This window comes from Delphinus delphis, chromosome 19 (assembly GCF_949987515.2).
Source record: "Delphinus delphis chromosome 19, mDelDel1.2, whole genome shotgun sequence".
Classification (NCBI taxonomy): domain Eukaryota; kingdom Metazoa; phylum Chordata; class Mammalia; order Artiodactyla; family Delphinidae; genus Delphinus; species Delphinus delphis.
In genome coordinates, this window is record NC_082701.1 from 26,450,470 (window position 1) to 26,473,479 (window position 23,010).

Genomic DNA, 23,010 nt, shown 5'->3' on the forward strand with positions numbered 1-23,010 from the left:
TGAAATTGAGGGTAATACCGACTATGTCTCAAGATTATAAGTACCCAGCACTGTGCCTGACACGTCATAACTTCACAAAATATATTCCTTAACAAACATTATATATTTGGTTAGGAATACAAGTCTTGGTAACACAGTCCCTGCCCTTACAGTATAGTGGGCATAAAGTAAAGGAACAAATAGTGTGGTAGATGCCGTGTTAGACATAAGGCCACAGTGCTGAGTCATCACAGGACAGCATCTAACCTGGACTGGAAATACCGTGGAACGCTGACATCCTGAGTCATGTGGTCTATGATCTTTGAAATACTCCCTTCATTTGACTTTATTTCCTCTTTTTTTTTTTTTTTAGTATTTTCTCCTGTGCGATCACCCATCCTTAAAAGTGGCTACATAAGCCTGTACCATCTTGATTTGTCGATGGATTAATACTGAATTTAGTTATATATCAGTTTATGTCGATTGGAACATCTGCTACACAGTTCCATCTAAAGAAGGGGAGGAATGAAGTTAGTGGACAATTATGGGGGAAAAAAGCATAATTAAATAGCTGGCTCTAGCTGAAATGAGCAAGGACTTTGAAGTCAAACTCCTTGGATTTTGATCCTGGTCCTGCTGTTTTGCAGCTGTTTGATGTGGGTAAATTACTCCTCCTCCTAACCTTGATTTTCTTATCTGTGAAATGCCAATACTAGCTCTTAGGGACACTGAGGATTTGAAAAAATACAGTAAAGTTCCTGACCAGTGATTGTGCCCAATAAACGATAACAATTATTACAAATTGTTTCCCAGTAAAAGCCCTGAGGCAAGAGTAAAAGATAAAGCTAATTATAATCCGTTACTTGCTAGTAAGCAAACTCCACTTGAGGGCTTGAAAAAGTTTATATTCAACTTTTATATTTACCTACAGTAGTTTGGTTAGGAAAAAAAAAATCACAGTAAAAATATGCCCAGATAGGGTCGGAGCAATGAACTCTTCCAAGCACCACCGTTTTGGCCCTGATTGTAAGTATAGGGAAAACGGGGATTACCAGCTGGCTAAACACCTTCGGCTTTTAGAGTGGGTACCAAAAGGAAGCTGCCGAGTTCCTGGGAAAAAGTAGAGCTCATCACTAATCGGCGCTGTGATGCTATCAACGGGGCATTCAAGATCCATCTATTATTTGTGTAAAGAGTAACAATAAAAGAACACCCGTGTACCCCCCATCCAGGTAAAAAAACAGGACTCAGTGTACTGTTTCCACTAAGCAAGACGATGGTTTTCAAACGGAGGAACGATGACGCCTCGCCGCTCGGCGGCCAGCTGGGTTCTCCACAGAGCCTTTCCTGAGAATGAACCTGGAGCCGGCACCAGACCATCCCACCAGCCCCTGAACTAGAATTGCACCTGGCGGGCCCTCAGCTGTGGCCGGGTCACGTGACGAGGAAGCGCAACTCCTCCCCCGGACGCGAAGGGTCACGTGGGCGCGCGGCCCCGCCCCGTCGCCCAGGCCGCGGCGAGGTGGGGTCCTGCTTCTGCCCCGGAAGTGGCTGTCGGGAGCTGACAGCTGCTGGGAAGGTGGCGGCGGTGGCGGTGGCGGCGGCGGCGGCGGGCCCGGAGCAAGATGGCGCTGCGGCCGGGAACGGGAGCTGGCGGCGGCGGGGCCGCGGGAGCTGGCGCGGGGGCTGCCGGGGGCGGCAGGTGAGTGTGAAGACCGGGGCTGGGCGTGCCTCGCAGACGCAGAGCAGACCCGGCACCGGCGACGGGTGGTCGGTGGTTATGGCGGTTTTCGCCCACGCCGACCCCTTTTCCCTCGGAACTGGGCTGCGGGAGGAGGGGTCGTCCTCCGGGAACGTAGGCCGAAGGGATGGATGGAGCCCGAGCGCCCGACTCTTGTCCTGCAGGCTCGGGGGCACTGGCTGCTGGTGCTGAGCGGGGAGGAGAGGGGGAGGAGGTGAGTGTCCCATCAGTGCGGCTGCCACCCGGCTGGGTGGATAAAGGAGGAACTCGCTTCTAGCCCGGCTGGATCTGAAGCGACCAGAGACTTCCTTTTCCCAGGGCTTGACCAGGGGCTCTGAAAAATCTGTTCACAGAGCTGCACAAGTGTTTCCAAGGGGTGTGTGTGTGTGTGTGTGTGTGTACTCATTTTTTCAGTGTTGTGTCCTTTTTATTTTTTCCTTAACACACCAGAAACAGCAGGAAAATCTGAAGACCTTTGAATTAGTATATAGAGCTCTTGTAGAGGTAGTTTTAACACCTGTCTTCTTACTAAAAAACAATTCACTGTTAAACAGCACGTACGCAGTTATCAAAACAAAGCTTCCAGACTTTTACTTAGCCCTTAAACAAATTTGCTCTCTGTCAGTTCCAGCTACTAATCGCCAGTAGCTCTCATATCGAGAACATTAAAAGAGATGAACACTTGCAACCCGACAAGTTCATCATTTGAGGAAATATTTGATTCTGGGAAGTTTTCATCCCACTTCTGTAATGACCTAGTCTGACTTTGTTTTGCTAGCCAACCCGAGGTTCATACACATTTGGAGATAAATTTTGCTTTTTATCTTCAGCATCCTAAATTATTTTTGGAAAACAAAGTGTTAGGTTTTTTTTTTTTATGCAGTGTTTTATTTTGGAGTCATGAACACCACAGCGTGAAGCCTTTAAAATCATCACATCCTGCAGGTGCTTGTATATATGCCAGGAAAAGAGAGCAGTCACTTCACCTGTGTGCAGCCGCATTTTTCACTTCCTCTTTTTCACATCTTTCTCTCTAGATTTAAAACTGTTTTCTTTCTCTTTTGTTTTCTGATTTCCACTTTTCATTAGAGTTTTTCATGAATACTTGATATAAGTCAGTTTCTGGCTAGAGAAGACAACTATGTAATAATCTCTTTTTTCTGAATGTGACAACAGTTTCTAAAGTGTTCTTGAGTGGCATTAATTTGATCAAGTGAATGATGAGTCATGGCACCAAGTTCTGGGGAAATATAAAACTTAAAAGAATTTGGCGTTCTAGGCACGGGTTTTGGGGGGGTTTGTTGTTGTTTTGGCTTGGGGTTTTTTTTGTTTTTTTCAGGTGGAGAGGAGCTTGGGTGTAGAAAGTTGAGTGGATCATACCCCTTAGTTTGTAGTAGTTTAACATCATTGGTCCATGAACACAATTTTTTTTCTAAATATGGCCTGAATTGTGATAGAAATTAGAATGATTGACTTTAAAATTTCTTTCCTATTTAAAATTTGGTGGTAACATTACATTCTTAAGCTCTAGAGGATATGTGGGAGAGCAAATCAGCCTTATCTTGTAAAATGTGTGATAAATATTCTATTGGAGCTTTTCTGAGGCTGAGAAGCTGTATGCTTAATAAAGAAAGAATATGGTTTTTAGAGAGCAGTGGTGAGGGCTGAGGTTGTTTTTTAATAAGGAAGCTAACGTTATGGTTGGTACCCTAAGTATATTTTAGGGAAAAGAAAAAGAACCAGGCAACCTTTCTCAGCTTTTAATGGAAGAAATCTGTGAACTATAATTTACTATATTTCTTAGGTACTTGTCTGTGTCCTTCCTAAGAGGCTAAGCAAAAAGCACAGGCATTTTCCAGCTTTATTAATGTTAGCCTACTTTTGATTGGTATCCTGAATGGACTACTTTAGAATAAATAGTAGAGTTGTATAAAGGGCAGAATTTACGCAAGAGATGAGAAGTATAACTTGTTTTCTTTTTTAAAGTATGGCAGGAAAAAAACAGTTGAAAGATCTTGATTAGACTGTGTCCTTCTGGGATAGTATCATTTGTGAGCTTGTCTATTTCCTGCTTTTATAAGCTCCTTAAGGGCCTCATCATCTTTTTATCTTCCACTGCTTCTAGCACATTCTACACATAGAAAACATTCTGTAAATATTTGTAGATTCAAGCAACGTTGTAGGCAGAGAAGAGGTATTTCAATTGGGCCTCATTTCAAGGAAGAGTAAGGGGTCAAGAGATTGTCATGGAGATGGGAAGGCCCAGTGAACATTAGGGGACAGCAGGTAGGCCAGATGGACTGTGGCACTGAGGGGGAGAAAAGAGTTTTGTGAGATAAAACTGAAAAAGTTGTGTTAAAACTGCAGAGGACCTTGAATATAAACTAAAAAAATTCAGTTTAAGGGGGAATCATTACATTGTTTTAATCCCAGGAGTAGCTTTATCAAATGGTCCCTTAGCTAGATGCACCTCACCTGTGCTATGTGAGCTGCGTTAGAAGCCACAGTGTCTGCAGGTGAGGGGATCCATTAGGAAGTCTTGCTGAGTCCAGGCCTCAGAGAGAAGGGAAGGCTGATCTGGGTTAGTAGCAAAGGTAACTGAAAGGGGAGGATGAATGAGATAGGCATGTGACAAGCAGGGCTCACAGTTCTGCTTCAAATTGTTTGTCATCTTGTTGCCCATTTTTTGGCCAAACTTTTGCTGTCTTATCAATATCTTAGCTGTTTGTCTAACCAGTCTTCAAGCATGTTGCTGCTAGTAGTCTAAACATTTCAGAGAGTCCTATGAATGGTACATAGGTCAGTTGGTAGTTTGGGTTGTATAATTACTGGAGTAAGTCATGTTTGTCAGTAATGTTCTTAATTTAGTTTTTGTTTATGTTTTTGAAGTAGCCTTTATATGTCTGTACATTATTTGGTTGTCTTAGTTAGGAGCTTGGCAAACTTGTGTCCTCGTTTGACAAAGGGCAAACAGGACAGGGTGGTGAAAGGGATTGCATAGAGCTTCATGGTTACTTTGTGGCAGAGCTAGAGAAAAGAAAATGTCACTCAAGTGTCCAGTTTTTACTTAGCCACTAAGCCCTATTGGTGATTGTAATCTTTAAGACTGATTTGGAAAGTCTCAATGGGTTGACTACTTAAATCTTAGTGTATGAGTAACTTTTTAAAAAATTGAGTCCTACCAAATTTCAACTTGCAGTTTAAACACTTTATCCAGTTACCACATTACTTAGCTAATACGTCTTGTGTGCAGTTCGGAAAAGCTGTTCACTGTTCAGACCTTTCCTTGGTGTGGGCTCGCTTGTCTGCAGAATTTGCGAATGGTTCAGATCCTCTACAAGGCTGTAATCAGGTAGATGTCCAACTAGAAATTTGTGAACCACCTTACAAAAAAATCTTGTTGATCAAAATATTTTAGAGCTAAAAGACTCTAAAGTTTGATTTTTAGCCCTTTTCCTGGGAAGGGGGAGTGTTGTGTAATAGAAAAATGCAAGGACACATAAATTTGGCATACCGTTCCTGATCTCACTATATCTTTAAAGACTATCCAGAAACCCCCTTCAGATCCTTGACTCCCAGATTAAGGGCTTTTCCCACTCAGACTTTTTCTTCCTTGATCTGTCCCATTTCCTTTCCCTCCGGTCTCAGAGAAAGAAGTCCGTCTTCCTTTTGCTATGTTAACCCCATCCTCTCAAAAACCTTGTTTTAGCTATCACTAAGTATATCTTTTGTATCCTAAATCTCTGTCTATGCAGGTCCCTTCCTCTTCCTCTGTTGAAACCGTTCACTCAAAGATCACCATTTTCGAAAACAGCAATCTTTATTTAGTAATCCTCATTCTTATCAGCTTCTCTACAGCGTTAGACACTTTTTCCTTAAATGCAGTCCTTCCTCAGTTATAACCCTCAGTTATAAGCAACTTCTTTGGTTCTCAGTGACCATTCCGTACTCAGTTTTCACTAAGAATTCCAAGGATTTCCTTTGTTGTCTTCTCACTATGTATACATCCCTTTGGCTCTTTCATCCACAACCAGACTTTAATTTTTTTCTTTTTTTACCTTTATTTAAAAGAGCCTGGGTAGATTGATGCAAGGGAGGGGATCCAGCTCCCTTCCCTTGAGCTGGAGTTACTTTTCTGGTTGCCTATTAGATTCCTCCTCGTGGACACCCTCCTAACACCTTTCTCCCCAGACCGGCTCACACTGGGTTCCTGTCAGCAGGTAAACAGTGTCACCATCCTTACAGTTGCTCAGCCCCAAAATCTCGGCAGCATCTTCAGCCCTTTCTGCTTTTTCAGTGCTGTTCTCCATCCTGGTAGTTGCTAAGTCCTGTTGATTCTTCCATTTAAATAGATTTCATTCACCTCTTCTTTTCCATTCCCACTACTCTGGTTATGACCCTTTTCATTTCTTATTAAGATTATTGTAATAGTTTCTTAGCTAATTCTTGTTACTTCAAGTCTTCTCTGTCATACCCCATTACCAGAGAAACCTACAGCACATTTCTTTTTTTTTTTTTATAAATCTAGATTGTTTTTAGTAAGTGTATTTCTTTTATTTATTTATTTATTTATTTATTTATTTATTTGGCTGTGCTGTGTCTTCGTTGCTGCTCAGGCTTTCTCTAGTTGCGGCAAGCGGAGGCTACTCTTCGTTGCGGTGTGTGGGCTTCTCACTGCGGTGGCTTCTCTAGCTGCAGAGCTTGGGCTCTAGGCACGCGGGCTTCAGTAGTTGTAGCACGCGGGCTTCAGTAGTTGTGGCGCACGGACTCTAGAGCGCAGGATCAGTAGTTGTGGTGCGGGTTTTGTTACTCTGCGGCATGTGGGATCTTCCCGGACCAGAGCTCAAACCCATGTCCCCTACATTGGCAGGCGGATTCTTAACTACTGCACCACCAGGGAAGCCCTACAGCACATTTCTAATCATTTCACTAGAGAAAAATGTATGACATCAGGGAAATGTAGATCTAAATCACAATGAGATACCCCCTCATACCCATTAGGATAACTATCATTATAAACAAACAAACAAAAATTCAGAAAATAACAAGTGTTGGTGAGGATGTGGAGAGATTGGAACCCTGGTGCATTGCTAGTGGGAATGTAAAATGGCGTAGCTGCTGTTGAAAACAGTTTGGCAGTTTTTCAAAAAGTAATCATAGAATTACTCTATGACCCAGCAATTCCACTCCTAGTTAGAGACCCAGAAGAATTGACAGAGGGACGCAAACAAATACTTGTACACCAGTGTTCATAGCAGTATTATTCACAACACCCAACCCAGCTGTCCATCAACAGATGAATGGATAAGCAAAATGTGGTACATACATACAATGGAATATTATTCAAGCCATAAAAAAAGAATGAAATTCTCATGTGTGCTACAACATGATGAACCTTGGAAACATTATGCTAAGTGAAATAAGCCAGATACAAAAGGACAAGTATTGTATGATTCCACTTAATATAAGGTAGCTAGAATAGGCAAGTTCATCAAGCCAGAAGGTAGAATAGTGGTTACCAGGGGTTGCAGGGAAAAAGTAATGGGAAGTTATTTTTTTAATGGGTACAGAGTTTCTGTTTGTGATGATGAAAAAGTTCTGGAAATGGATCATGGTGATGGTTGTACAACATTGTAATGCCACTGAACTGTACACTTAAAAATGGTTAAAATGGTAAAATTTTATATTGTGTATATTTTACCACAGTTTAAAAAAAATCTCTGGGGGCTTCCCTGGTGGCACAGTGGTTGAGAGTCCGCCTGCCGATGCAGGGCATGCGGGTTCGCACCCCGGTCTGGGAGGATCCCACATGCCGTGGAGCGGCTGGGCCCGTGAGCCATGGCCACTGAGCCTGTGCGTCCGGAGCCTGTGCTCCGCAACGGGAGAGGCCACGACAGTGAGAGGCCCGCGTACCGCAAAAAAAAAAAAAAAAAAAAATCTCTGACTTTATACAGTACTCAAAATAAAATCAAACATTTTAAAGGCCCTCTACATTTTGCTTACTTTTTCAGTCCTATATCTTATATTCAACCTTAAATCACTTCTCTGAACACACTACAGCTCTGGCCTCTGAGATTTTGCTCAAGCTATATAGTGTGCCTCTCTTTAAGATTCAGCTCAAGAGATACCTCCAAGAAACTTCCCAAGATATAAACCATAAAATTAATCTTTTTCTTCTCATTTCTGTTAGTATTCTGGCCCTCTCACAGCCCTTAGCACATTCTGTCCTATGTTAAAGTTATTTGCCTGCATCTGTGTCTTCAGCGAAACTGACCTCATTCAGGCCTTTCATGTAGTAGGCACCCAATAAATGTTCACTGAATTGAATCTAATCCAGCCCTCTCATTTTATGGATGGGGAGATTGGAATCCAGGGGAGTCACATTGGAATCCAGGGGAATCCGGGGGAGTGACAGAACCAGGACCAGTTTCAAGGTCTTCTGTCTTCTGGCTCAAAAATTTTCTCCCTACACTAACATGCTGACTGTCATGCATCCTGTGGATGGTCAATCTGTATTGATGGTGGATAATTCAATATTGTACTATGGAAGAGATGCCACGGCCCAGGCTATAATTTTTTACTTTATGTGAAATGTTACATGTTTTATCTGAACTCTTTGCACATAGGAAAATCCTGATATATTTTTCTGTTTTCAGCTTCATGTTTCCAGTTGCAGGTGGAATAAGACCCCCTCAAGGTATGTGAAAGCTTAAGTTTTCAACTTTCATTTTTCACTATTATGTCTGAACTTGGGGATTAAGTGGGTAAAAAAGTTCTGTTGCTGCCAAATAGAGTAAAATTTTCTTATAGTCTGGAACCTCTATGACAGCTTACTCTTAAAATTTCTCAAAAATTGTGTAATTTGGCAAATAAGAAGGATCATTCCTCATTTCTCCCAAACTTATTTAAGCATTATATTGACAGGTTATTATTTAATCTCAGAGATGAAGGAGACTTTCAAGACAAAAGTATTGAAGAAACAGGTGACAAAGATGAAATGAGTTGTAGTTCTCTGAATGCCATCTTCCTCCTGTCTGTCTTCTAGATTGTTAGCTCCGTGGGGCAGGGGCTATGTCTGCCTTATGCTCGTCAGTATCTCCAGCACCCAGCATGTTGATAGAAAATAATAGGGTCTTTATAGATGCTTGTTGAATGAATAAATGAACCCCTTTAGTTATTTTATACTTACGTTTTCTCTATATGAATTTGGTCTTATTTTAATCATGTACATAAGAGATCACATATTCTGATTCCGTTTAAACTATTTTACGTCTCAGTTTTATTCCTAGCAATTTCTCCACTAGGTATATCCCTTCTCTCTTGGTTTCAGACAAGGGCCCACCAATACTGATTCTAGCTTTGTCTTCAAGGAAACAGTAGTGAAGGGATATAATCTTGACTCATGCTTCTGTGTCACTGGAACACAAAACTGATGAAAGAATGTCTGCCCTTCTTTCTGCTCACTTCTCCCACTCCAATGTGCCCCCCTCCTCTCCACAGGCCAAGCTGCTCTGAAAACCGGCCCTGCTCACAAAGCCAGTGTTAACTGGTTATGGTAGACTTGCTAGAGAAACAGAGACTCCTAGGTCACCAGTAGAGATGAATGATAAAGAGCAGCTCAGTAGCAGGTGGTCAGTGTCTCCATTTATAATCAGTGATGGAGGTTGAGTTTCAGGTAAATTTTTCCAAGGGTCAGTTGTATTCTTTTCATTGTGCTCACATTTATGCATTATTTAAGCTATCTGTAATTAGATGTGTCCCAGATTTAGATCAAATGGTTTGAGATCTTTTGTACTTTAGGAGGGCATTAGAGAGTTGTGTGTTCATTATTGTGGCTCCTCATTTTGCATTTTTATAAACTTTCAAGTAAAAATCTACATATGGAGCAAAGGAACAGGACAAGAAGAGAGCCCAGAAGGTTGCCTGATATTTTTTCTTCTGGAATTTGGAATTGTTTTCAAGATTTTTTTACAAAGTATGTTAGAGTGGACTTTCTGATCTTTTGAAGGCATTAAAAGTGCAGGGGTTATTTCTGAAAGCATATACAAGGAACAGACAAGAAGAGTAGCTATAAGATCATTGAGTAGGTGAATAGGAGACAGGAGAGAAACAAGACTTGTTTTTTACTGTGTATACTTCTGTGCCGTTGAATGTTGTACCAAATCCTTGAGTTACCTGTTCGACTTAAATACACTTAGGAAAATAAATAAAACTTTAGGTCCAAAGGCATAAGAGGGAAGACATCTTACTATGCTATATTCAGTCTGTGTGTTCTTTTTTTTTTTTTTTTTGGTATATTTATTTATTTATTTTGGCTGTGTTGGGTCTTTGTTATTGCGCGTGGGCTTTCTCTGGTTGCAGCGAGCAGGAGCTACTCTTCCTTGCAGCGTGTGGACTTCTCATTACTGTGGCTTCTCTTGTTACGGAGCACAGGCTCTAGGCACGTGGGCTTCAGTAGTTGTGGCACGCGGGCTCAGTAGTTGTGGTTCGCAGGCTCTAGAGCGCAGGCTCAATAGTTGTGGTGCATGGGCTTAGTTGCTCTGAGGCATGTGGGATCTTCCCAGACCAGGGCTCGAACCCGTGTCCCCTGCATTGGCAGGCGGATTCTTAACCACTGCGCCACCAAGGAAGTCCCCAGTCTATGCATTCTAATTCTCCATGACACCTCAAGGCCTTCGCATTTGGTGTTCCTTTGTCTAGAATACTCTAACCAAATATCCTCATGGCTCACTCCCTTCAAGTGCTTGCTTAAATGCCACCCTTTTGGAGAAACCTTTTCTGACTATGAAACAGCAACCACTCCTTTCCCTGGCTCTTCCTTTCCCCCATCCCCACCTGATATCCACTTATTTTTTTCTTTTTTTATTATCTGTCTCCCCCAATTACAGTGTAAGTTACATGAGAGCAAAGACCTGGCTTTGTTCAATGTTGTGTCCCTAGAATGGTGCCTGACATGGAGTAGGCCCTCAAATATTTGAAAAAATGGTTAATATAAATGAATAGTTTGCCACTAATAAATGTTACCTACAAATGTGGTGTCCATGCTTCTGAAATTAAACTCTGTATGAATAACCTTGAAGGTACACAGAATCCACGAGATAAATATGGTATACTTTACCAGACCTTTAATTTTTTTTAATCAAAATTTGATTTTAAAAAGTTCCTTATACTAGAACCAGCATGGATGTAATATGTCGTACAGTGCAAAATTAGGATGAAATTTGTGTTCAGGCTATGTAGGGATTTTGTTTTATTCACTGTTGCATACCAGGTATCTAGAACTGTGCCTAAAGTGTGGTAGGCATTTCATATTTATTAAATCCCTGAAGGGACGTAATCTTTATTCTCCTGTACTCTTGGGAATACTTCATTGGAAAAGTTTGGGAGGTTCTATACTATAAAACACACTTTCATGATGGTTTTCCTGCCATTGCATTATATACTTTGCATGCTGATAGCTGTTTGTGGTGTTATATTAATTATTCGTGTAAGGAAAGAGAAGAGGAATATCATTTCTTTGAGCATATTAGGTATTAAACAGTTTCACAGATGTGAAACCGAGGCACAGAAAGAAGTCAATCAAGTTGCTTAAGGTCCCAAACCTAGCAAGTGACATTTTTAGGTGGCTTCCAGAGTTCATGCTCTTAACTACTTTTGTATTAAAAGTAACTTAATTAGTATTAGTATTAATTAGTATTAACTCTTAACTACTAGTATTCTGCTGCTGTATAAAAAATTACCCCAAAACTTAAAGAAAATAAACATTTTACTGTTTTACACTTTGTGTGGGTTGGGTATCTGGGAGTGGCCTCACTAGGTGTTTTTGGCTTAGGGCCAAGGAGATTGCATTAAAGATGTCAACTAGGACTGTAGTCATGGGAAGCTTTGATGGGTTTGGTAGATCTGTTTCCCAGATGGCTCACTCACATAGATGGCAAATTCATGCTGCCTTTTGGCAAGAGATTTCAGTTCCTTGCCACATGGATTCTCCATTCCCCCTAGGACTGCTTGAGTATTCTCATGATGTGGCAGTGTGTTTCCCCAACGGGTGATCCAGGAGAGCAAGAAGGAAGCTGCAGTGGTTATTAGGAACCTTGGGGGACTTCCCTGGTGGTCCAGTGGTTAAGACTGCGCTCCCAGTGCAGGGGGCCTGGGTTCAATCCCTGGTCGGGGAACTAGATCCCACATGCCGTAACTTAAGAGCCCGCACGCCGTAACTTAAGAGCCCGCACGCTGCAACGAAGATCCCCCACATGCATGCTGCAACTGAGACCTGGTGCGGCGCAGCCAAATAAATAAATATGATAAAGAGAGGGAGGAAGGGAGTGAGAAAGAAAAGAAAAAAGAAAGGGAAAGGAAGAAGAACCAGCCTTGGAAGTTACACACCGTCATTTCCACAATATCCTATTGGTTATTCTGGTCCGCCCTATTCAGTATGGGAGGGAAGGACAAGGATATGAATACCAAGAGGCAGAGATTGCTGGGGGCCATCTTGAAGGCCAGTTAGGCCATATTGTGTATTTTTTAAGTATGCACAAAAATTCTGTGGAATAGGTATTATTATCTTCATTTTACAGATGAAGTTTTGTAACTTGCCCAAGATCACATAGCTAAGTAAATGATGGAATTGGAATTCATACTCAAGTCTGTCTCACTCCAGAGCCTGTGCCTTTTCCTCTATACTGTGCCACCTCCCAAGTAACAAGTCCTTTAGGTGCTTATGGTTTTAAGAAAATAAACTGTAAAACACATTGACCTTAGTGATATCTTTATGTTTTTCAGCAGGTCTGATGCCGATGCAGCAACAAGGATTTCCTGTGGTCTCCGTCATGCAGCCTAATGTGCAAGGCATGATAGGAATGAATTACAGCTCTCAAATGTCCCAGGGACCTATTGCTATACAGGTACTTGCCTCTTTAGCCAATGTTTGCAAAGTTATCGTTTGTTGTTAACTGTGTTCTAAGAGCTACATACTAGGAGCTTAATGTTATATTTAGAAATAAGTGTAGTCTGCATCTTAGGTGGCTTCCTTCAAAATAAAATGAATATATGTTTGTAAGAGTGAAAAAAAAAGATAAATCATTTAAGAAAAATCTGGTGACCTCTATATTTGACTGCTGACTTAGAAGAATTATAGAATGGCATCTTGGAAAGTTTAGGGACCTGATGCCATGAAAGCACATTGTTAGAAGAACTCTACTGTTCTCATGAAAGGAGCAGTATTGTCGTTTGCAAGGCTTAGGTACTGCTTTATATTGAATTGTCTCATCTAATCCCCATAACAATTTTTTAAAGAGGTGGTATCTCCATTTTTCTGATGAGGAAACTGAAGTGTTGTGAGGATGCTCACAGAGCATAGCCACGATTTGAACCTGTGTCTTCAGTAGGTCTGTACTTGACTATTTATACATTGAATTCTCTCTTGAGAGCATCAGAGAGCCATTGACTGGTATAAAGCGTGGAATGACGCAATCAGAATTGTGTTTCAAAAAGATCATTCTGACTGCTGATTGGAGAGTGATCAGAAGGAGAGGGGAGAGCGAAAGTGGATGTAAGGAGAATCATTAAGAGGCTGATGTAGTGAGAGCAGGTGAGATGTTGGCTTAACTTAGGGTGGTAGCAGGTGCGTGCAGAGATGGATGTTTTTGAGAACTTCTTAGGAAATAAACTGAAGAGAACTTGATGAAGGATTGGATGTTGAAAATAAAGGAGAAGGTGGTATCACATTGATACCCCGTTTTCTGCATGAGCCACTGACTGGTCATTTATTAATAAAAGAAACACCAGAAGAGATTGTTTGCTGGAACATAATTGTTGATTTTTAAGGACCCATGAAATATTCAAGTGGGGCTGTCCAGAGACAATCAGTTGACCTGGCACTCAAGATTTTTCACTCTCGGTTGAAAATTATAGATTTGGGAATCATGCACACATAGAAGGTAATTGATGCCATAGGGGTGAACTAGAACATCCAAGAACCCTATAGATGGAGAAAATAGTCCAGGATAGAGCCTTCAGAATTTCAGTGTTTAAATCTAAGGGAGTGAGTTGCAAATGGAGGAGATCGAAGAGGAACAGCCACAGAAGGTGGTGGGGTTGCGGGGTGGGGGGATTAAAGAAAAAAAACATGGGTGTCAGACCTAAGTTCAAAGCCCAGCTTTGCCACTTACCTGTAAAACGCGGATTTAATAATAACTTGCCTGTACGGTTATAGAAAGAATTGAAAAAGGAATTATATAAAGCACTTGGAATTGTACCTGGCACACAGTGAGCAGGAAGTGGCAAGAATTTTTTATTTCTTATATTATTAATATCAGGAATGATCTTTCCAGTGGCATGACACTATTTCATGTTCTGTTTTTAATATTTGTCTATGTTTCCATGCTTTCATTGGCTCACAACCCCCATTTCTGTCTAAAACATTCTTTCTTGAATAATGGTAATAAGCAGTAATAATAATAATGACCACCATTTGTTGTTTACCTGTGCTGTATCCATTGTGTGCATTATATCATTCAGTCCTCATAACAACTCTATAAGTAATATTCTTATTCCCATTTTATAGATAAGGAAACTGCAGTCAGAGAGATTCAGTGCCCTGTTCAGTGTCATACAGCTTGTTTCAGAACAGAGACTGAAAGCAAAGCTATCTTACATTTTGGAGCCTGAGTTCTTAATTACCAGTGTTTCCCAGCCTTTAGTCATTTGAGTATCACCTTCATGATTTTTGCCATGTATTATTTAATTAATAGTTTTAATTGGTTAGGTTTGCAGCAAATTCTTAAAGGAATCTTTTCTTGTTAAGTAAATAGAAAACCTCATTTGTTATAAACAGAGGGTAACCAGAAAATAAATATGATGAATCAAAACAATATTACCAAATTCTAGCTAGGTACTGTTACTTATTGGAGTTTATAAACCTCATGTTTACTTTCTCTTTGTTTAAAAAAAAAAAAGTAAATTATGTCTACAGTTTACCCACAAATGGTTCAGCAAAAGAAAAAAAGAGTGTATGTATGTGTAGAAACAGAGAGCAGGGACTTCCCTGGTGGTCCAGTGGATAAGACTTCATGCTCCCTATGCAGGGGGCCTGAGTTCAATCGCTGGTCCGGGAACTAGATCCCACATCCCGCAACTAAAGATCCCACGTGCTGCAACTAAGACCTGACGCAGCCAAATAAATAAATATTAAAACAAACAAATATTAAAAAAACAACCCAGAACAAATAGGGCAAAATGTTAATATTATACCGTTCTTCCAGGGATTCCCTGATGGTGCAGTGGTTAAGAGTCCGTGTTTTCACTGCCGAGGGTGCGGGTTCAATCCCTGGTCAGGGAACTAAGATCCTGCAAGCCCCTAGGCACAGCCAAAAAATTTAAAAACAAAACAAAAAAATATATATTATACTGTTCTTCCAAATTTTCTGTAAATTTTATATTTAAAAAAAGGGAGAATTTAGGTAAAAATTAATAACACTTAAAACGAGACATAAATGGGAATCTGAATGAGAGTTGCAGGGGAACTGAAGAGAATTTTCCTGCTAGCATGCTGAGCTTGTGTCCCTGCGTAGCTGGTCGTGATCATAGATAGTGTAAATTAAAGCAAATAAGGTTGTTTTGTTTTGCTTTTGTTTTGGTTTTAGAATTGGTGAGTGAAATTGATAGTATCATGATTTAATTAATAAGTACAGCCTAAGGAATGGGCTTTATCCACATCGGTAAATTATCTTCTTCAGCCATGATACCCATTTAAACCAACTAAACTGAATCCAGGAGTCAGATCTTTGGCTGAATCCAAAGTGTTATATTATTGAAAAAAAAAGAAAGAAAGAAAAAGAAAAAAATCAGTCACAAATAAACCAGAACAAAAGGATTTTGTACTATTAATATTTTAAATGCCATATATTTCATTTTTACCTAATTATTTAAAACTTTCTATTCCTGCATGTTTTATGTATATATTAGTATAATAGCACATGTATATGAATTATAAATAACGGGAGTTAGCAATCAGAATTTAAGTTTAAACCATTGTCATGTCAAAGTCATTTAAACAAATAAAGCTTCTATGTTGTATGTAAAGATTTAGGAAAACTTCCAAATCATTCTTTATTCACCTCCAGTAAGAAGAAAATACGAATAAATTGAGCTTTTGTAGGTTTTAAGTCCAAGTTACTCAGCTTTCACTAGGTTATGCTACAGAAACAAAAATCCTCAAGTCTCAGTGACTTACAGAAACAGATTTCTCATTTATGATACGTGTCCTTTTTGAGTTAGCTGATTCAGCTGCATGTTCTCTTTATTGTGAGACCCTTACCAAGGACATCCCAGAGATGGCCAAACCCTGTGATGTCTTTTAAAGCTTTCTCTCAGAGGCAGGATTTATCAGTCACTTCTCACAAAGTAGTATGACTCAAAAACATCATTAGGAGAGTATACCAGGAGGAATGCACACCACATAAGGATGTGTCATCTTATAGTAAGGGCAGCAAGTGATTGGAAACAAGCTACCAAAGAATACCATGTGTTTCTAATTAAGATTTCGTAAACTTACCACTGAATCTTAACAACTGATACAGTTTTTAGGGGGGCCGGGGCTTGTGGGATCTTAGTTCCCTGACCAGAGATTGAACCCGTGCCCTCAGCAATGAAAGCACGGAGTCCTAACCACTGGACCGCCAGGGAATGCCCACAATTTTAAAATCATTAATTTTCACATTAAACATTGTTTTATAACTTGCCTAATTATCTAAAAAAAAATTTTTAAGAGTTTGAAACAACCAAAAACAATAAGGATCTCTAACATGCATAAAAACAATAAGAAAGTGAACTACCAGATTTGATGTCACCCAAATAATTTCCCTGAGTATCAGGAGTTTAGGATTAATGGTTCTAAAGTAAAGAAGCCAAAATCTTTTTCTTTAACCTTTATTCTTGCTGACAGGCATTATACTGCTTGGAAGCTGCTCACTGTTCTTAAAGGAGAAACTCATTCAGATCTTATTTTTCTCCCTCAAACTTAATAACCTTAACCAACCACAGACATGTATGAGGAATACCCATTATGTTTGAAGGGTGCACTTTCAGATAAAAGTCAAAGATGAAAATTAGTCTTGGTTGCCGCATAGCCCTCCACTCCCCCAAACTCAGAACACACTTCACAAGATTTAGAATAAATTTTAAAGTTATTATTCAAAATATTTCAAGTATATAGGGAAGAATAGACTATATGATGAACATGTGTGAGCCAGTTGCACAGCTTTATCAAAACATTTTTTGTTAAACTTTTAATTTTGAGGTAAATGTCTGTACACATGTACATAAGAAATAATACAAAGAGATCCTTTCCCTGTTTCCCCCAGTGGTAACAAGTTGCAGAACTACAGTATAATATCACAGCCGGGATGTTGGCATTGATACAGTCAAGATACAGAACATTCCCATCACCCCAGGGATCTCCTCATGTTGACATTTTACAGCAAAATTCATCTCCCTCCCACTTCATACCCCCCCAGCCCTTGTCAATCACTAATATGTTTCCCATTTCTATAATTATGTGATTTCAACAATGTTACCTAAATTGAATCACTAGCCTTTTGAGATTGGCTTTTTTTTTTTTGCTCTGCATAATTCCCTTGAAATTCATCCAAGTTGTTGCATGTACTTCATTTTCATTGCTGAGTAATATTCCATTATTGTGTATACTACTGTCTGTTTAACCATTTACCCATTGAAGGACGTCTGGGCTGTTTTTTACTTTTTAGCTATGACAAATAGAGGGTTTTGTGTGAACATAAGGCTTCATTTCTCTGGGATTAACGCCCAGGAGTGTGGGGTGGCATGGTATTTGGATGTTTAGTTTTTACAGAAACTGTTTTCTAGAGTGGTTGTACCCTTTTACATTCTCACCAGCAATATATGAGTGATCCAGTTTCTCTGCATCCTTGCTAGCATTTGGTGTTGTTATTTTTTATTTTAGCCATTCTGATAGGTGTGTTGTGATATTTCATGATTTTAATTTGCATTTCCCCAATGACTAATGTCAAAAGAAAATTCAAGGAGCTTTACTTGATATGGGTATTTTATTGGGCAAGAAACAAAGTATTCCCCAACAGGGAGACCTCAAACCCGCAAGTGCTTTCAGCAGTTACAGTTCACTAGAAACATGAAGGAGTACATTGTGTTCTACTGTGATTATTTTCTAGAAACTTACTTTCCTTTTCATTGCTTGTTTGTAGCTGATGAGCTAGGAAACTGTAAGGTCACACTGACATGAAGAAAGCTTAGGTTTTGTTTAAAGTCAGAGTCAGCATTTGGGGGAACTCAGGACAGTGTTACATTTTGGTTACTGTGAGCCTTTGGTCTAGGGGTATATTCAAAGTGCAGCCTCCATATTGGTTTCTCTTTAACACTAATGATGCTGGACATCTTTTCATGTGCTTATTTGCCATGGTTACATTCTCTTCAGCGAAATGTCCCTTCCTGTCTTCTGTCCATTTTCTTGTTGGACTTTTTTATTTTACTGTTGAGTTGTACATATTTTCTCCCAGTCTGTAGCTTGTTGTCTTAGTCTGTTCAGGCTGCTGTAACAAAATACCAGAGATTGGGTAGCTTATAAACAACATAAGTTTATTTTTCACAGTTCTAGAGGCTGGAAGTCCCAAGATCAGAGTGCCAGCATAGTCGGGTGAGGACCCTCTTCCAGGTCACAGACTTTTAGTTGTATCCTCCCAGGGGGGAAGGGACTAGGGAGCTCTGTGGGATCTGTTTTTAAGAGCACTAATCTCATTCATGAGGCTTTGTCTCTCACGACCTAATCACTTCCCAAAGGCCCTACCTACTAATACCATCACCTTTGGGGGTTAGAATTTCAGCATATGAGTTAGGGGGAGACATAAACATTCAGACCATAGCACTTGTCTTTTCATCCTCTTAACAAGGTCCTTCTCAGAGAAAAAAATTTTAATTTTGATGAAATCCAATTTATCAGTTTTTCACTTGATAAAACATGCATTGCTATAAGTCTGAGAATTCTTCACCTTGCCCTAGATCCTGAAGATCTTTCTCGTATTTTTTTATTTTTTCTAAAAGTTTTACATTTAAGTCCACGATCCATTCTGAGTTAGTTTTTGTACAAAGTATGAAACTTTGGTTGGGGTTTATTTTTTGGCCGATGGATGTCCAGTTGCTCCAGTACCATTTGTTGAAAAGGCTGTCCTTCCTCCATCAGAGTGCTTTTGTATTTTTGTCAAAATCAGTTGGGCATGTTTATGTGAGTGTTTTTCTAGGTTCTCTGTTCTGTTCCATTGACTTACGTGTCTACTAGTCTTGATTACAGTAGCTATGTAAGATTGATTCCTCCCATGTTTTCTCCAACTTTATTGCAGTAAAATACACATAACGTAAAGTTTACCACCTTAACCATTTTTAAATATACAGTTCAGTGGTATTAAATTCAGTCACGTTGTTGTGCAGCCATTACCACCATCCATCCTCATAACTCTTTTCATCTTGTAAATCTGAAACTCTGTACCTATTGTACAGTAACTCCCCATTTTCCCCTCCTTTCAGCCCCATGCATCCACCATTATATACTTTAGGTCTTTATGTTTTTTGGGTTTTGGGGGTTTTTTTTTGCCACACTGCACAGCATGTGGGATCCTAGTTCCCTGACCAGGGATCAAACCTGCGCCCCCTGCACTGGAAGCATTTTGTCTTAACCACTGAACTGCCAAGGAAGTCCCTCCGTCTTTATAATTTTGATTACTCTAAGTACGTCATGTAAGTAGAATCATACAGTATTTGTCTTTTTGTGACTGGTTTATTTTCACTTAGCATAATGTGCTCAAGGTTTATCCATGTTGTAGCATATTGCAGAATTTCCTTCCTTTTTAAGACTAACATTCCATTGTATGTATATATGACACTTTGCTTATCCATTCATTGGTCTTTGGACACTTGGGTTGAGTCCATGTTTTAGCTATTGTCAGTAATACTGCTATGAACACGGGTGTACAAATAGCTCTTTTAGACTCTGCTCTCAATTCTTTTGGGTATATACTCAGAAATGGAATTGCTGGGTCACATGGTAATTCTATTGTAATTTTTTGAGGAACCTCCATACTGTTTTCCACAGCAACTGTACCATTTTATTCCCACTAACAATATAAAAGAGTTCCAATTTTTCCACATCCTTGCCAACACTTATTTTCTGTTTTTTGATAGGAGCCATCCTAATGGTTGTGAGGTGGTATCTCATTATAGTTTTGATTTGCATTTCCCTAATGATTAGTGATGTTGAGTAATCTTTTCACGTGCTTATTGGCCATTTGTATATCTTTGGAGAAATGTCTGTTCAGTTCCTTTGTCCTTTTTTTTTTTTTAATTTATTTTATTTATTTATTTTTGGCTGTGTTGGGTCTTCATTGCTGCACGCAAGCTTTCTCTAGTTGTGGCGCGCGGGGGCTACTATTCATTGAGGTGCACAGGCTTCTCATCACGGTGGCTTCTCTTGTGGAGCACATGCTCTAGGTGCGCGAGCTTCAGTAGTTGTGGCTTGCGGGCTCTAGAGTGCAGGCTCAGTAGTTGTGGCATGTGAGCTCAGTAATTGTGGCTCACGGGCTCTAGAGTGCAGGCTCAGTAGTTGTGGCACACAGGCTTAGTTGCTCTGCGGCATGTGGGATCTTCCTGGATTAGGGCTTGAAACCGTGTCCCCTGCATTGGCAGGTGGATTCTTAACCACTGCACCACCAGGGAAGCCCCTTTGCCCATTTTTGAACTGAGATTTTTGTTGTTGAGTTTTAGGATTTTCCTGTATATTTTGGATATTAACCCCTTATCATATATGTAATGTGTAAATATTATCTCCCATTCTGTGGGCTACCTTTTTACTCTGTGGATTGTGCCTATTAATATACAGATTTTTTAAATTTTCATGAAGGTCCACCTTGTCTACTTTTTCTTTTGTTGCCTGTGCCTTTGGTGTCATATTCAAGAAAGCATTGCCAAATCCAGTATTACGAAGTTTCTGTTCTATGTTTTCTACTGAGAGTTTTATTGTTTTAGGTCTGATCCATTTGGAGTTAATTTTTGTATATGGTGTAGGGTAAGGGTCCAATTTTGTTGAAAACCGCCATTTGTTGAAAAGACTGTCGTTTACCCATAGAATGGTCTTGGTACCTTTGTCAGAAATCATTTTGACCCATATATGCAAGGGTTTATTTCAGGGCTTTCTATTCTTTTCCATTGGTCTATATGCCTTTATGCAACTACCATTACTGTTTTGATTACTGTAGTTTTGTAGCAGGAAATCAGGAAGCCTGAGTCCTCCATTTTTCTTGTTTTTCAAGATTGTTTTGGCTATTCAGGGTCCCTTGAGTATGAATTTTATTTTATTTTTAAAATTTTTTTGAGGACTTGGTATACTGTTTTCTTTCTGTTTTTAATTTATTTTTTTTCATATTTTGTTTATTTTTGGCTGTATTGGGTCTTCATTGCTGCACGTGGGCTTTCTCTAGTTGCGGAGAGCAGGGGCTACTCTTTGTCATGGTACGTGGGCTTCTTATTGCGGTGGCTTCTCTTGTTGTGGAGCACGGGCTCTAGGCACACGGGCTCAGTAGTTGTGACGCACAGGCTCAGTAGTTGTGGTGCATGGGCTTTGTTGCTCCGCGGCATGTGGGATATTCCCGAACCAGGGCTTGAACCAGTGTCCCCTCCATTGGCAGGTGGATTCTTAACCACTGCGCCACCAGGGAAGTCCCATTGAGTATGGATTTTAGGATGGGTTTTTCTATTTCTGCAAAAATGTCACCAGTATTTTTATAGGGATTGCTTTTGTAGTTTGCTTTGGGTAATATTGACATTTTAACAATATTAAGTCTTCCAATCCATGAAGCATGCGTTGTGATTCTATTTATTTATGACTTCTTTCATTTCTTTCAGCAGTTTTTGGTAATTTTCATTGGATAAATCTTTCACCTCCTTGGTTAAATTAGTTCCTAAGTTTTTGTTTGTTTGTTTTGTGGTTTTTTTGATGCTATTGTAAATGGAATTGTTTTTGTAATTTCCTTTTTGGATGTTCATTTTTTGTGTATAGAAATGCACATGATTTAAAAACATTATTTTAATGTCAAGTTTTTTCTAGTGGTACATACCTCACTTTCTTAGTGCTTAGGGAGAAATACAATCTGAAAGCTTTATTTTGTTTCCATTTAATATTTGAACAATATATTTCTCTTAAGTTCTAGAACAGTCCATTTTTCATTTAATTTTGAGCATTTTATGCCTTTTTTTTTTGGTAGGAAGATTAATTGTTTCTGCTGACATTCCTTCACCTCTTTTGGCTCCCACACCCCTATAGTGAGGTTGGCTCATGATTTTTGTGTGTTGACTTTGTATCCTCCCCCTTGCTGAATTAGTTTATTGGTTCTAACAGCTTTTTTGTGGATTCTTTATGATTTTCTACAAATAAGATCATATCTGCAAACAGAGATCATTTTACTTCTTCCTTTATAACTTGGTTGCCTTTTATTCCTTTTTTTCCCTAATTGCTCTGGTTAGAACTTCCACTACTATTTTGAATAGAAGTGGTAAATGAGCATCCCTGCCCTATTTCGTTTTTTTCTTTTTGGCCACGCCGCGCAGCACGCAGGATCTTAGTTCCCCAACCAGTGATTGAACCCGTGCCCCCTGCAGTGGAAGCATGTAGTCTTAACCACTGGACCGACAGGGAAGTCCCCCCTGCCCTATTTCTGATCTTAGAGAAAAAGCTTTCTGTCTTTCACCTTTGAGTATGATGTTCACAGTGGGCTTTTCATATATAACCTGTATTGTGTTGAGGTAATTATTTTCTGTTCCTAGTTTGTTGAGTGTTTTTTGTCATGAAATGCGGTTGTATTTTGTCAAATGCTTTTTCTGCATCCATTGAAATGAATATGTGGTATTTACATGGATCATTTTTCATATATTGAACCAGCCTCGCACTACAGGAATAAATCCCAATTGGTCATGGTTTATAGTCCTTTTACTATGCTGCCGAATTCTGATTGCTGGTGTTTTGTTGAGGATTTTTGCGTTAGTGTTCATAAGGGATATTGATCTGTAGTTTCTTTTCTTGTAGTGTCTTTGTCTGGCTTTGGTACCACGGTTATGCTGGCCTTAGCATAACCTCTCTCCTCTTCAATGTTTTGGAAAAGTTTGAGAAGAATTGCTATTATTTCTTCTTTAAATGTTTGGTATAATTCACCAGCAAAACCATCAGGGCAGGGCTTTTCTTTGTTGGGAGATTTTCA

The 23,010-nt window shown here is 39.7% G+C and overlaps 1 protein-coding gene across 8 annotated transcripts in view; it reads left to right on the forward strand.

Annotated features, from left to right (window-relative positions):
* Positions 1-1,526: 1,526 nt before the first annotated feature.
* SYNRG (synergin gamma) overlaps positions 1,527-23,010 on the forward strand; it is a 92,279-nt gene continuing 70,795 nt past the window's right edge. For 6 of the 8 annotated variants that reach the window (XM_059997355.1, XM_059997348.1, XM_059997350.1 and 3 more), the window contains exons 1-3: positions 1,527-1,681; positions 8,377-8,417; positions 12,503-12,624. In XM_059997355.1, the coding sequence (XP_059853338.1) occupies positions 1,605-1,681; positions 8,377-8,417; positions 12,503-12,624 (240 nt within the window). In that variant the 5' untranslated portion in view covers positions 1,527-1,604. The remainder of the gene's footprint in view (positions 1,682-8,376; positions 8,418-12,502; positions 12,625-23,010) is intronic. The other 2 variants (XM_059997349.1, XM_059997353.1) reach the window with 1 other exon arrangement.